This window comes from Berghia stephanieae, chromosome 4 (genome assembly GCF_034508935.2).
Source record: "Berghia stephanieae isolate SIO BIC M18660-M18661 chromosome 4, UCSD_Bste_1.3, whole genome shotgun sequence".
Classification (NCBI taxonomy): domain Eukaryota; kingdom Metazoa; phylum Mollusca; class Gastropoda; order Nudibranchia; family Aeolidiidae; genus Berghia; species Berghia stephanieae.
This window is the reverse complement of record NC_088363.1, coordinates 26,219,129-26,234,141: the sequence shown is the minus strand read 5'-3', so window position 1 is coordinate 26,234,141 and position 15,013 is coordinate 26,219,129. Positions and strand designations below refer to the sequence as shown.

The following is a 15,013-nucleotide window of genomic DNA, read 5'->3' as shown; positions in this document are numbered from 1 at the left end:
ACCAACTGAGCTATTGGGACCTCCCCCCCCCCCCCCCCCCCCCCCCCCCACCCCGTTTTGTGTCCATTATTTTGCCACCAACCAAGGAACTGAATTAGGCAATAAATGCAATCATTCATTTACCGGTCAAGTGTATTGTTTCACATAAAGGATCGCATTTACCCCTTATAATATTATTGTCATTATCTACAATTATTTGATTGGAAACTTAGTCATTTTTTATTATTTACTGTCATTACAGCTTGTAGGAAAAATTTCCGCCAGAGTTTGACAAAATGCTACTCTGATAGAAACTTTGGAGCCGATTTTCTGCTCTTCAATGTCACCACTCGTAGAGACTCTATTTTAGGACTCAATATCACCGAGACTGAACGGTTCTGTCGGTAAGTTGTTATAGAATTGAATTTGTATTCATTATGAGATATACATACTCCTTTGGATGGGAATCATGGATATTACGTAGAGGGTCTATGTTTTACGTAAATAATGATTAATCTTAATTTGTGAAATCTAAATAGGTTGTCTGCGGATTATTTACACACACACACACACACACACACACACACACGCACACGCACTCACACACACGAACATATATAATAGAATATGCTATGATATAATTAATCCATATACACATATGTACACATAGTTTACCAAATTATATCATATATATATATAAATATATATATATATATATATATATATATATATATATATATATATATATATATATATATATATATATATACTAGTAAAAAGCCCGCAATTTCGCGGCGAAAGAACTATTTTTATTCGATACTGTACTCACCATCATTTAATGAGGGCAGATTGGTAAAAAAAGGTTGTCTGTGTAATTTGGTATATCTTCGATTGATTTTTCTGTGTGGCCCAATAATATATTTAATAATATATTCCCTCAACTAACCCCAAGAAAAAATTAAACCTAGTACCTTTAATTAACCCTAATAGGAAAAACAAACACCCTAGCACTTTAATAATACTTATGACTAACCCTAATAGGAAAAAAATCATCCGATCTAGAGATAACCCGAATAGAAAAAAATCATGACAAATTGAATAAATAAACGCCTGACAAAAAAATTTTTATTCTCTATTGTCTTCTGGCACTTTTCTATTCACTTCATATCTTGTTGTTACCAACATAAGTGCCTGCTCCACTCACTTTTCTGAATTAAAAATTCACCCCATACACCGGAGCATACTCAATGTCTCAATCGTTTCTATGTTATATGTTTGTGTTGAGAATATTGGCTATTAAGCTTAACTGCTGGTCAAAATTATTCGCGATGGTGGTGTACGAACGAATCAGCGGTCTCAAGAAGTGGGTGAGAGAGGGATCTAGTAATGACTTTGAGTTTGAAACGAATATTTTTTGTGTTCGTGGATAGCTCACACGGTAGAGCCACGCTCTCACCTGCCAGGCGGAGTTGTCGTACCAATAAGGTCGCAGGTTCAAACCCCACCACCGCCGCGAAAAATTTTTATTCTCTATTGTCTTCTGGCACTTTTCTATTCACTTCATATCTTGTTGTTACCAACATAAGTGCCTGCTCCACTCACTTTTCTGAATTAAAAATTCACCCCATACACCGGAGCATACTCAATGTCTCAATCGTTTCTATGTTATATGTTTGTGTTGAGAATATTGGCTATTAAGCTTAACTGCTGGTCAAAATTATTCGCGATGGTGGTGTACGAACGAATCGGCGGTCTCAAGAAGTGGGTGAGAGAGGGATCTAGTAATGACTTTGAGTTTGAAACGAATATTTTTTGTGTTCGTGGATAGCTCACACGGTAGAGCCACGCTCTCACCTGCCAGGTGGAGTTGTCGTACCAATAAGGTCGCAGGTTCAAACCCCACCACCGCCGCGAAAAATTTTTATTCTCTATTGTCTTCTGGCACTTTTCTATTCACTTCATATCTTGTTGTTACCAACATAAGTGCCTGCTCCACTCACTTTTCTGAATTAAAAATTCACCCCATACACCGGAGCATACTCAATGTCTCAATCGTTTCTATGTTATATGTTTGTGTTGAGAATATTGGCTATTAAGCTTAACTGCTGGTCAAAATTATTCGCGATGGTGGTGTACGAACGAATCGGCGGTCTCAAGAAGTGGGTGAGAGAGGGATCTAGTAATGACTTTGAGTTTGAAACGAATATTTTTTGTGTTCGTGGATAGCTCACACGGTAGAGCCACGCTCTCACCTGCCAGGCGGAGTTGTCGTACCAATACGGTCGCAGGTTCAAACCCCACCACCGCCGCGAAAAATTTTTATTCTCTATTGTCTTCTGGCACTTTTCTATTCACTTCATATCTTGTTGTTTCTGTCTTATTATACGATTTCTAAACGAGAAACGTTTGCTTCATAATCAATAATACCACAGCAAATGAAACGCTAGTGTAATTAAACACAGTTAATACAACGTGAGGAATCCATGCTTTATGTAATATCTCATCCATGGCGTACGCTGTAATCAAACTTTTGTTCTTGCCTGTTTTAACAAGCAACTTTGTTTTCTTTAGGTGATTAATTTGGCGATTATATTTTTAAAAACCCGGCAATGAGCCTATTTCTCCTAGATTACATGCTGCTGGATTCGGAAAGATTTCTCAGATTGAAAAAAAGCGTCGATACAATACATATTTTATTAAAGGATATGCTCGTCCATATGTTTGCTTTGTATGGTTTTATTGCTTATTAATTTGTTTTCCTTACAGAATCTGTAAACATGATTAAAGAAATTAAGAGATTAAAGAAAAACTTTGCACAGTAATAAATTAGATAATGTTTTGGAATCAATAGTTGACATCAAGTATTTTCTTGTTAAAAACTTGCAATGATTGTCCAGACGAAAACTACAATTTTTCCGTCTATCTACGCCAATTGCACACAAATGTACAGGTGTGAAATCCACTTTATTATTTTCTGCATCTGAGTGTAGATTGTAGATATGGACAATTAAATGTTTCACATTTTGTCATTTCATCTAGCTACGTTGAAATAAAGAAAAATCACAGACTGATTTTTCTCATTGATCTTCCAATCAGGTCGAGTTCCCAGATTATCCAATGTATGAAGAAGGCCGCCATCGATTGTAACGATTCCCCAGCCTTGCTTAGAGGATACAGTCTTGATTTGAATGCATTGAACGACACGTACACAATCTTGTGTAACCATACAACCGGTAAGACAGAAAATGACGTTAAGTTGATCCGTCCAGTCGTTCCGGCCTATGATAAGTGCGCTGATTGTCGTTAAATTCAACATGGCTATCATTCTTTTGGTATGTTACGGGTTGGCAGAAAATTATTAGAGGATAGTCTTGATTTGAATGCATTAAGCGACACGTACACGATCTTGTGTAACCATACACCTGGCGAGATGGAAAGTGACGTTTGATTTATTCATCCAGCCGTTCCCGTGACCAGTGTGTTGAATATCGTAACATTCTACCTCGTTACTATTTTTGGTTTGATAAGGATAAAAAGGAAATTGCAATTACAAATGCCAGAAAAAAATTCAAAGGAATCACTCAAGTTTACGATATTTAGCGCACGAAACATGGGTAACGGTGGGCGGGTTCATTAAAAGTTAATTGTACAAATCATGACAACTGAAAAAAAAAACCCAATCAAGTTGGACTCATTTATCTATCAATTCCTATTGGGTGAATGCATTTTCTGCCTTATTCCATTGATTGATGACAAAGTATTGCAAGGACGGACGGAGCACACGGGACTGTTATCTAAATGTCAGCATGAGTTGGTGTGAATTTGTGAGTTTGGTACACTCATAAAAACCGTCAAGCCTTGAGAATCTGCAGAACTCTTGAGAAAAAAAAACATATTAAAAAATTTGGCCAGAAAACTTGTCCTTCAAATATCGATCGATTTAAATGACCCTCTCAAAAACTCTCAAACCTAGGACATCGCGAAGTCATCATCATCATCATCATTTTCTTCTTCTTCTTCTTCTTCTTCTTCTTCTTCTTCTTCTTCTTCTTCTTCTTCTTCTTCTTCTTCTTTTTCTTCTTCTTCTAACTCATTATCCTCGACGTCATTACCAATCAACATCACTGTCATAGCCTACAATTTGATCACAACAATTTCGTTTTATTTTATTATCATTACCATTTATCACTAAAGACGTAAGCAGACAAATAAAATTGCTACAACCTATTTTTAGCTCAAAGGTCGTCACGGGAAATTTTGGTGATAACACACGTACTGGACATTATATAGATATAATGCTTACATTGACCATGTCTGTTATCTTCGAAAAATTTGAAACATTTTTACATCAATTGCTTAAGCAACTGAACATAATTAATTAAATAATTCCTTTAGTACTCCAGTAGGCAATACGAAATCAAAATTCAATTTTACCATTATAAGTTACCTGTGAGACGCTCATTTGTACTAGTAATCTTACAAAAATCTGTCATTGCCTATAACCAGATACTCATTCGCACCTGGGTCGAGAGAATAGCACTGTATAACAACGGTATAACAACAGCTTTTAAACCGCATCAATCTGAATTGCCGCCAGATTATTCTGTATGTCGATTAATATCTTTGACATTTTTTATTTGTTTGTTTTCGGAATACACACACATTGGACGAAATCTGACAGATTTCATTTACGAAAATGATTTCTTTTTGACTGATACTATTTAAGCACATAGAAGGAACGAAATGAACGTCACTCAGCTCTTTGTTATAGTTTTTAGACGGCGATTTTGATGCTTAGCTCGCATTGCGCTATATCAATCTATTTAAACGTTAAATGTTACGCAGAGTTTTGTATGTTGGCATATCTAATTTGGCTGGCAGATGTCATTATTTTACATAAACGCATTCCATCAATATACCCGTCATCTGGTCTCTCTCTCCTTCATGCTCTGATAAATCCAGTGCATTTTGTGGAATGGTTAATATACACGATGCACATAAAGCGCGACCTCTGTATTTTTTAATGGGAAACTCAGTTTACACTGTCACATTTTCTTAGGTGTTACTTTTACAAATTTCTGAAGTCGGTAAGAAATCTACAAGGCATTATCTGTATATTATCGTATCTTATATAGGAATATAGGTTTTACCCTCTAAATGACTTATACAATAGTACACAAATACATACTATCAAACAGTATGGTTTGTAACATTTACAGACAGTTCTTTTCTTTTACAACTTGAAGGTAAGAAAATTATTATATTTATATGACAATGTACTGTCAAAAAAAGTAGTCTTTCAAAGCCATTAGACCCATGGAACCGGAGTTTATTGCGTGAAACGGACAATGGCAATTGCTTGCTTTCCTTTGGAAATGACGCCAGTCTATCGAAAAGTACTTTCCGCTAGATCTAACAGATCCAGCTACCCAATCACTGATGGGTGGCCAGGGGGGTCAGAAAAAAATCTCGACTACATCCGGGATCGATCTCGGTCCCTTGCGTGTGAAGTGAGTGCTCTACCAACTGAACTATCGGGACCCCCCCCCCCTGTCAAAACTTACAGTTAAAGTCTACCGAAGGTGTTGCAAATTGTTAATAATTGAATATTTATTTAAGTTCATAAAAGGGTAAACACCATACTTAAATCAGTTAAATCTGAGAGATATTAACTTTCTATCAATCATGATTTCTTTTTCTTTTCTTTTTTTTCTTCTTTTTTTTTTTTTTTTTTTTTTTTTGTTTTTTTTTGCCGCCAACGTTTTTACATTTGAAGCAGTCGATTGTGATGTAATATGTTTGAATAATAATATTCGCATGTTTTATAATGACAATTAGGTTTGTAGGCCAAGATTTGGAAACCCACTGATTCCGCGTGGGGAAAGAAGAACGAATAACCATGATGCTAAACCTGGAAATACCTCGAGGCATAATGAGGAAGGACGTGGCGAATCTGTTGACATAATATTATTTTGGGTTTTTCTTTTCACCGAGAGACGGTTCAAGAGGCAAAATGGTTTGAAAATTGAGGTGTGAGATCGCTCATTTGCTAGAGCGCTTGGCTCACAGTCTAAGGAACCAGTTTCGATCCCTAGTTTAGTACGGATTTTTCTAATCCCTGGGTCCAACCGGCAGTGATTTGATTTTTAAACGCGGCTATGTTGCCTTGTGGTATGACACTCGCTTTCGGATCGTAAGATACTGGATTCGAACATCCCTCGGCGTATGGTTGGGTCGTTGGAATAGGTTCTTTACTCACATTCTCCCACCGTACTCAGGTGTAAAATGAATACCTGGTCGTTGGCGGTAATGTATCTGTCCGGAAAAAAAATTGTAATATCGCCTGATAGGCGTCATGTCTTGTTCTACATGTTACGTGTTGCTGAAGGGTCAGGGACCCTTTATAAAGCGCTTTGAGTACGTTTAGTGGATATTGCTCTATATAAAAGCTCATGTTTGGCTTTTATTTTTTTAAAAAAGATCTATAAGGCTATAGGGTCTAGTGGAAAGTAATTTACGAGAGACCACCATCCTTGGCGAAAGACAGAAAGCTATCATTTCCCTGTTAAGTTCTACTAAAACCGCGATAAGCGTCGTCTCCACGTGCCATCTATTTATATATCAGAATTATCTACTCTTCTTAGTAACTTTTACAAAATAAAAGATTCAACTTGTAACATTAGCTATTTATAGTCCGTTACATCGAATGGTTTGGGGACTGCCCAAGCTGGTAGAAGAAAAAGCAAAAAACATAACATTATGATTTGTGTATCATCTATCATATTCTGAACTATTTTGGAAGCAAATCAGATTTTCTATCCATTGATCCTTCTTCTTTGTCGTACAATGACACTTGAGATGGTTGATCATTTTAGTACTTATTGGAAGCCTCAATCTTAAGACTTAATAAATTGAGATTTGGGCGTGGGAGCGGGGGGGGGGGGGGGCATTTGAATATCTTTCGATATATTAATAAAATATTTGAAGCCAACATGACAAATTCCGTTATAATGATAATAATAATAATAATAATAATAATAATAATAATAATAATAATAATAATAATAATAATAATAATAATAATAATTATTATTATTATAATAATAACGACCACAACAACAACAATAATAATAATAATAATAATAATAATAATAATAATAATAATAATAATAATGATAATACATGGCATTAATATCGCGCATTTTCATCACTGCGTGATGCTTAATGCAAGTTACAAATAAATGTACAAAACTTACAACTTTAAAACGCATGCCCAATGATATCAATAGCAGCAGTGTATAAATATCGTATCAATATCATGAAAATGTAACGGTAAAAAGGTAGTGCTTTAACAAAGATTTAAAACTATCAATAGATTTTCCTTCTCTTACCCTTCTGGCCATTCCACACAAGGTGCCCAGTGTGGCTAACGAAACGGCCGCCATAAATCACAATTATTTCTAAGGCTAAGCTTCGTTTTGTCAGCTGAGGATCGTAAATTCCTATTTGGTACATATATTTCTAACATACTTTTAACTTAGTCAGTTATGTCCGTGTACGGCAGTTTGGCGAGAGGAATCAAATCGGAATCTTAAATTATTGAGCCATTCGTTGTTCTATATTATTAAGTCAATGGGCCTCCTACAAAAATGGGAGCTTTATCTAATTTTCTCAAACATCAATATCCATTCCTGCACGTTCTTTATTTCCTCTGTAATAACGTTTTCTCTATAATAACATATATGTATGTTACACGTAGGAGTGTTTGACATTAAGTTATTATAAAATCAATAATATTGAGGTAGAACACTAATGGAATCCAAAATGAACAAAAGCCTCGAGGCATTGGAAGCCGCAGTTGTGTTTCTCTGACTTGTAATAGGTGTAGTTGCAGCCTAATGTAGAACATCTATAATTGAAAAAAAAACAACAAAAAACGCAACACTATATGCATTTCGACGCAGGTATGAATGAGTACCTGGCCAATACGTAGCTACGTAGGATTGAGTGAGTTAACAAAAGTGCCTCAACTCTAATGGATTGTAAAATATGGAAATATTTTTCACTTCAGTCAACACAAGATTCTTATCAGAACGAGTCTGATCAACAAATTTATAGCAAATATATGACTTTTTTTTCAAAAGATTTTGTTTATATCAGTGATGAGTCTCTCTTTTGTCATTAATTAATTGACCCGAAAAGACTCTTGGTGACGTCAGTCAGCTCGTTGTTATTGTTTTTAGATAGCCATCTTAATGATATGTCTCACTAAACTAAATTATATCAATCACTCTTTAAGCATTCAAGGTGACTCATAGTTTTGTGTTTTGGTACGGTATAAGTTTATCCGGATGGGGAATGTGAAGTAATAATAAAATTAAATTAAAATAAATTCCATTTAATCATCCCCAAGGGGAAATTTCTATTCCGGGTCTATTCCAAGAGAAACTGGAATAACCCAGGCGTTTGCCGCAGTGCATGCCGCAAAGTGAGCCAGCGCGAGGTGACTTGCTCAAGGCCACACAACGAGGCGGGTAGTCGAACTTGGTACATTTTGGGTACGAAGCAAAGACCGTACCACTGAGCCACGTTGCCCCATGTTGTGAATACTTTACCTAAAAGCATAGAATCAATATTGGCAAAGAAAATTTATATATCTCCAATGTCACCTAAAACTAGGTATACTACTTGTAAATATAGAAAAAAAAAACACTAGGAAAGCTATGGAATATAACAACAGAAAATGATTGTAAATATCTTCCTCACAACATCTTTATGTTATTTAAAACAAAATCAACAATATCATTTGTTTACATTCCAATTACAGTCTTTGAATGTGGTTTGTCATGTTTGTCTTGACATTACACTATCAAGAAAGGTAATAGGCACATCACGAAGAAATTGCTCTTTACTAATAGGCTGGAAGGGATGACTATGTTTATGTTTATTTGCTTATATTTGTATCAGATTTTTGCTCGATTTGATATAATTATCTTGGCAGCAATAGACACGTACACACCACAATATAATTTGCATGAGCGATCAATAAAGTTCATCTTTTGTGTTCTTATCTTATACAATATTTTTACACAGTAAAGAAATCATTCCACGTGCTACAAGGAGAGAAATCGTTTGATCAGTTTACTTTGTACAGTGTATGTCATCAGACAATTAAATGAAAAATTGACCAAAAAAAAAAAAAAAACAAAAAAAAAAAACTTGAGCTTTTATTTAGCGCAACATCCATTAAATGTGCTCAAAGCGCTTTACAAGGGGTCCCTGACCAACAGCAACACGTAACATGTAGAACGAGACATGACCCCTGTTAGGCGATATCACAATTTTTCGAACAGAGACAACGCTGTTAACGGCCAGGTACTCATTTTACACCTGAGTACGGTGAGAGAATGTGAGTAAAGAGCCTTTTCCAGGGACTCAACTATGCGCCGAGCGACGCTCGAACCAAGGACCTTCTGATCCGAAAGCGAGTGTCATACCACTAGACCACATAGCCGCAAAAAACATATTTTACAAAAAGAATAGACTAGAAACGGTTACTTCAAATATATATTGATTACGATTAGCTTACCCCCCAACTTATAAAGACATTCAAAAAGTCTCAAAACCCGAGACGGCCACTTCCGTACTCTGTAAAAAGAAGTTTTTAACATTTTGGCCAGAAAACTCGTCTTTCAATTATCAATCAGTTTACAATTTTGACAATTCAAAAGTTTATTTTTAGGCAATTGGCAATATAAATCATACAAGAATATAATATTTTCATCAACAAATCAAGTAAGTAAAATCAATAATAAAGCAAAGCAAACAATGATGATTAATAATAATAATAATAATAATAATAATAATAATAATAATAATAATAATAATAATAATAATAATAATAATAATAATAATAATAATAAAAGTAATAATAATAATAATAATAATAATAATAATAATAATAATAATAATAATAATAATAATAATAAAAAATAATAATAATAATATAATAATAATTATTATTATTATTATTATTATTATTATAATAATAATAATAATAATAAATACAGGCAATGGTTCACGTCTTCACGCCAGCTTTTCAACATTTTAAAGAACTAGCACATCACTTCCAGCAAAACACATAGTAAGCTTAATCAAGCGTCATATTTTTAAAAACTTTAAATCTAAATTTCAGCATCTAAATCAAACTAGATGGCTGGTCACATAGTTTCAGACAAATAAAAATACCCTTGATAATTCATATAGCGCAAAATCCATTTAACGTGCTCAAGGCGCTTTACAAGGAATGCCTAGCCAAAAGCAACGCTTAACATGTATGGCGAAACATTACGCCCGTAAGGCGAAGATCTGAAAAAGTGTGTATAAAACAGTGCCAAACAAAGCAAGACAGAAAAATACAAGAAAAAAAAATCATCCCTAAAAATCCGTATTCCTACAGACGTTTCTGGAGTCCCGATAGCTCAGTTGGTAGAGCACTCGCTTCAGGATAGACTAGTGTCCTATCTAGAGGATAGCAAACAATTGCTATTGTCCGTTTCACACTATAGAAACCGGGATAAATTCCGGCTCCATGAGCCCAATGGCTCTGAAAGACTATTTAAAAAATACACTTTTCAGATCTTTACATTTCACCAATGCCTGCTCAAGCCTCTAAGGTTATATTACTTTTTTTTTTTAACAGAGACAACACTACATATTAAGCTAAAGCTTAGAAAATAAAATTCAATATAATACTTACCAATAAACAGAGACGGGCATGTTATTATTTCCACCAAACACCTACTGATGCAGCAAAAAAATAATACTATTCCCTTGTGGTTATTGATATTCGATATATAGATTAACTGACATGCTACACTTCTTTAGCCACTTCAAAGCATTTTTTAAGTTGTCATTGTGACCAAGTGAAGACTTTCAAGACCGTCTAATAGCATAAAATGACCTGCAAATATATGATTGTTTTCCCCGTCACAATTCACCCAGACTTGCCCTCTATTAGTTAAAAATTCGTAGCTCTACGACTTTTTGGCTTCAATTCCATAGCCTTATAAAGACCTTTGATTTGATCAAACTTGTTTTAAAACAACTTTTGGTCCAGAGTATAATATAGATTACGTAGGTATGAAACGGTGTCAGACAAAGCAACAACAAAAATACAAGAAAAACAAAACATCCCAAAGAAAATCAGTCTACCTCGACTGGGGATCAAACCCAGACACCCTGATTACCGGTCAGACGTGCTACCATTACACTTCAGAGGTTCCCGATAGTTGGGACAATTTTAATTCTTCACAAGGGTATTCGTTTTACATTGTAAACCCTCGCTTGCATCCCACAACACATACATTGAACACGAAAGATCTTTATCTTACACCGGCGCCTGTTCCCTAGTGTCTTAATTCTGATCGCACTGACTTTGAACTCAGTTTTTTTTTTCATCTCTTTTATTTGGACATAATACCAATTTGACGCGGTGAGTCACATATATACTTCTTTGCTAAAATTCTGAAGAAGAGAAAAAAGGCTGTAATGTAGGAAAAAAAACAGATTTTTTCAGAGGCAAAGATCGTGCTGAAGAGGTAGAGAATGAAGATAATAACAAGAAAGAACAAGAAGTAAGGGAAGAGAAAGACAGTGCAGGTCAAGAAGTTAAGATAAAATCCAGAAAGAAGTCAATAAAGGGCACGAAGAGAAACATTACACGTCTGCAATCATCCCGGTTCTGTCATATGGAGTCTGGGCTGACTTGTTTGTCCAACCTCTTAGAGATTCTCCTTGGCATTTTTCCGTAATTCAATCCCCTGAACACTCCAAAGTCTAAACTCTGTGTTCTGTTTCATATGATATGATTGTCTTTGCTTGTCGGGATTCACGTAGGTCACGTTTTAATGTCTTGTAATTTGATTAATATGTCTTCCAATGGTAACAGAAGACAATGTTGTCTATCATACAGAGTCCTGTGTGGTTTTGTATGAATAGAGAGAAAAACAAACGGTTTTCTGTAAAGTATACAACAAACTTTGGAGTTTCAAACCTTAATTAACTGTAAACAACATTGATAATGACCTGAAAAGCCACTGTGTCTATCCAGTGCCGTTTGGGGACAATACCCCAAACTTTCCCCATACTCGATCTACCATCAGATTAAATGTTTTAAAAGTGAAAAAGTTTATGTTTGGTGTAAATTTTGAAGTCTTATGGGGTTTTTTTATTCTTATTTCAGTATACAGGGATGCCACTCGCTGCTTTCGAGAGCCCACAGTAGCTGTGCTAAAATGCCGGAACACGATATCTTCTCAGGTGGGAATCTTGGAGTCACAACTGGCTGACATCAACATTACAGACACTGTATTCAAACAGGACCTTTGCAAGTAAGGGAGATTTTGTACTAAATAGCGATGTACGCGGGTATGTGGTCTTGTTGTATGACACTCGCTTTCGGTTCGGAAGGTCCTGGGTTCTAGCCTCGCTCGGAGCATAGTTGAGTCCTTGGAAAAGGATCTTTACTCATATTATCTCACCGTGCTCATGTATAAAATGAATACCTGGCCGTTAACATGTTGTCTTTGTATTAAAGATTGCAATATCGCCTAAAAGGCGCATGTCTCGTTCTACATGTTACTTGTTGCAATTGTCCAGGGGCACTTTGTAAATCGTTTTGAACACATTTAGTGGATTTTCGCAACATAAAAACTCGTTTTTTTTCTTTGGGGAGGGGGAGGGGAGGTCACAAACACATACACACACACACACGCACACACACATATATATGTATATATATATAGATATATATATACATATATATACATAAATTTATATATATATATATGTATATATATATATATATATATATATATATATATATATATATATATATTATATATACTTAAAAAGAAGTGCCTTTCAAAACCTGCCAAGTCTCGTTTTCATCAATCATTCATTTAGTTAGTTAAATAGGAAAATACTTGTCTTCTTTGCCTCGTAGAATAATCTATAACTAAGTATTATTAAAGATCAGCTTTATGGTGTTGATCCTAACGTTTCCAATAGATTTGAAAGAGAGTGTTCTCTATTTTAAAAAATAAATCTATATGTGAGGATGTATATGCCAGATGCAGAGTACAGCTAGTCAGTACACGGATCAAGAAACGGCGATGGAAGCTGTGCTCCGGCGAGATGAAAATATACCAGCACAAACCTCGATGGATGATTATTTCAAACAAGGAACCAAGTGCAAAGGGCTTACACCAACTTCATTTCCAACAACATTGAATCAAGATCTCAAAAAATATCAGATATATTTAGAAACAACAACCGAAGAACTGATTTCAACAAAGGAAGCGTCCAATTGGATTCAGTAGTCTGATGTCACGTCGCCCGGTAACGGTGGCCATCTTGGTTCTAAACAAAGAAAATCATTACTTTTTATTCTTCATGCTGGCTAAAACTTTTCATATGCCTTGTGATCAGAATGTGTAAAAGTCAAAACATGATCAAATTTATGTTTTTTTCCCTCTGGATACGCTTTTATGCTCGCCGGGGAAATATTTCATACGGGCGTCCGCCATTGTTCCGACAGTTTAGAGCCAGTGTTACTAAGTTACCATGCGTCATTAGGAAGGAAGTGACGTTACGACTGTTGAAGAGTATTGTCTCAGCACCTTAACACACATAATGGCATTCAAAAGCTAAGAACACTTGCACTGGACAGAGATTTATGGAAACAATAAATTACTAACTGGATACTAGAAACAGACTAACACACTCGAAATAACACACGCATTCATGGCAAGCATCCATAGAGATAATTTCTAAAAACACACATACACTGGAAATTTCCTATTCCTAGTCAATTTAACTTGACTTGACTTACTTGACTTAGATGCCTTTCGCGTCTCGACCGAAAGATCGGGTCGCCTTGGCTGTTTCCAGTATTTCCTGTGTGAGGTGTCTCCAATATTGCCGGTCCTCTGCTAGGGTTCTCAGATTTTCAAGGTCCCCTGCCGTTATGAGACTAATGCTTTGTCCAAGTGTTGTGAGGTTTTTGTTTAGGATCACAGGGAGTGTTGTGATCGGTCTTCCTCTGAAAAGGTTCCCGTGTTTTTGGAAGTATCCCGACATGGCTTGGTTAGCTGGTATGTTTTTGTCCCTGCGTAGTATGTGACCGAAAAGTTGCCATCGTTGTTGTAAAATGTCAAGGGAGATTGGTCTTTCTTTTGTGATCTTATAGAGTGATTCATTTGAGATCTTTTTTGGGTATTCGATGTCCAGTACCCTTCTTAGCTGTGTGCGATGGAAGGCATCCAGATGTTCTTCTTCGGATTTTGTCAACGCCCAAGTGCCGCAGTTATACAGAAGTACCGGTTTTACAAGAGCACGGTACAGTTTCAGTTTGGTTTTTCTCTTTATTTTGTCACCTCTAATCCATACATTGGTGAGTTTACTGAGTGCGGCGTTTGATAGCTGTTTTCTTCTTTGTACATCCTCGGTGTCTCCAATTAGTGAGCCGACTTTCTTTGTTCTTTTCCATTCCTCTTTGTTCCTCGATATTGTTGTAAATTCGGTTTTATTGGCATTGACTTGGAGGTTATATTTCATGAGGGTATTTTGTATGATGTCTATATTTGTTTTTCTTATGGTATTCAGTAATGTTATTGGGCGCAGGTTGTTTACGGGTCCTTTCGTTTTTCCTGGTTTTTGTATTGTAATTAGGACACCGCTGTTTATGTCCCAGTCTTTGTGTGTTGAGAATGTTTTGTTCATTATGTTTGCAATGTTCAGATCCAGGGAGAGGGTACCGCATTTCAGCAATTCAGCGGGAATTTCATCTTCGCCTGGGGATCTGTTATTGTTTAGGCACTTTATGCTATTTCTAACTTCAGTTGTTGTGATGCGGTTATTTAGGTCTCTAGGGTTTCCTGAGAAGGGCGATATTTGTGAGACTTGTTTGTGAAATTTCTGCTGGAAGTGGTCAGTTACAATGTCAAGGATATCGTTGGGATTTGTTGTCTGT

The 15,013-nt window shown here is 35.8% G+C and overlaps 1 protein-coding gene across 1 annotated transcript in view; it reads left to right on the top strand.

Moving 5' to 3' along the window:
- Nucleotides 1-15,013, top strand: part of LOC144970322 (uncharacterized) — a 32,549-nt gene that overhangs the window by 11,346 nt on the left and 6,190 nt on the right. The window contains exons 4-6 of the mRNA XM_078909839.1: nt 242-383; nt 3,076-3,212; nt 12,224-12,371. Of these exons, the coding sequence (XP_078765965.1) occupies nt 242-383; nt 3,076-3,212; nt 12,224-12,371 (427 nt within the window). The remainder of the gene's footprint in view (nt 1-241; nt 384-3,075; nt 3,213-12,223; nt 12,372-15,013) is intronic.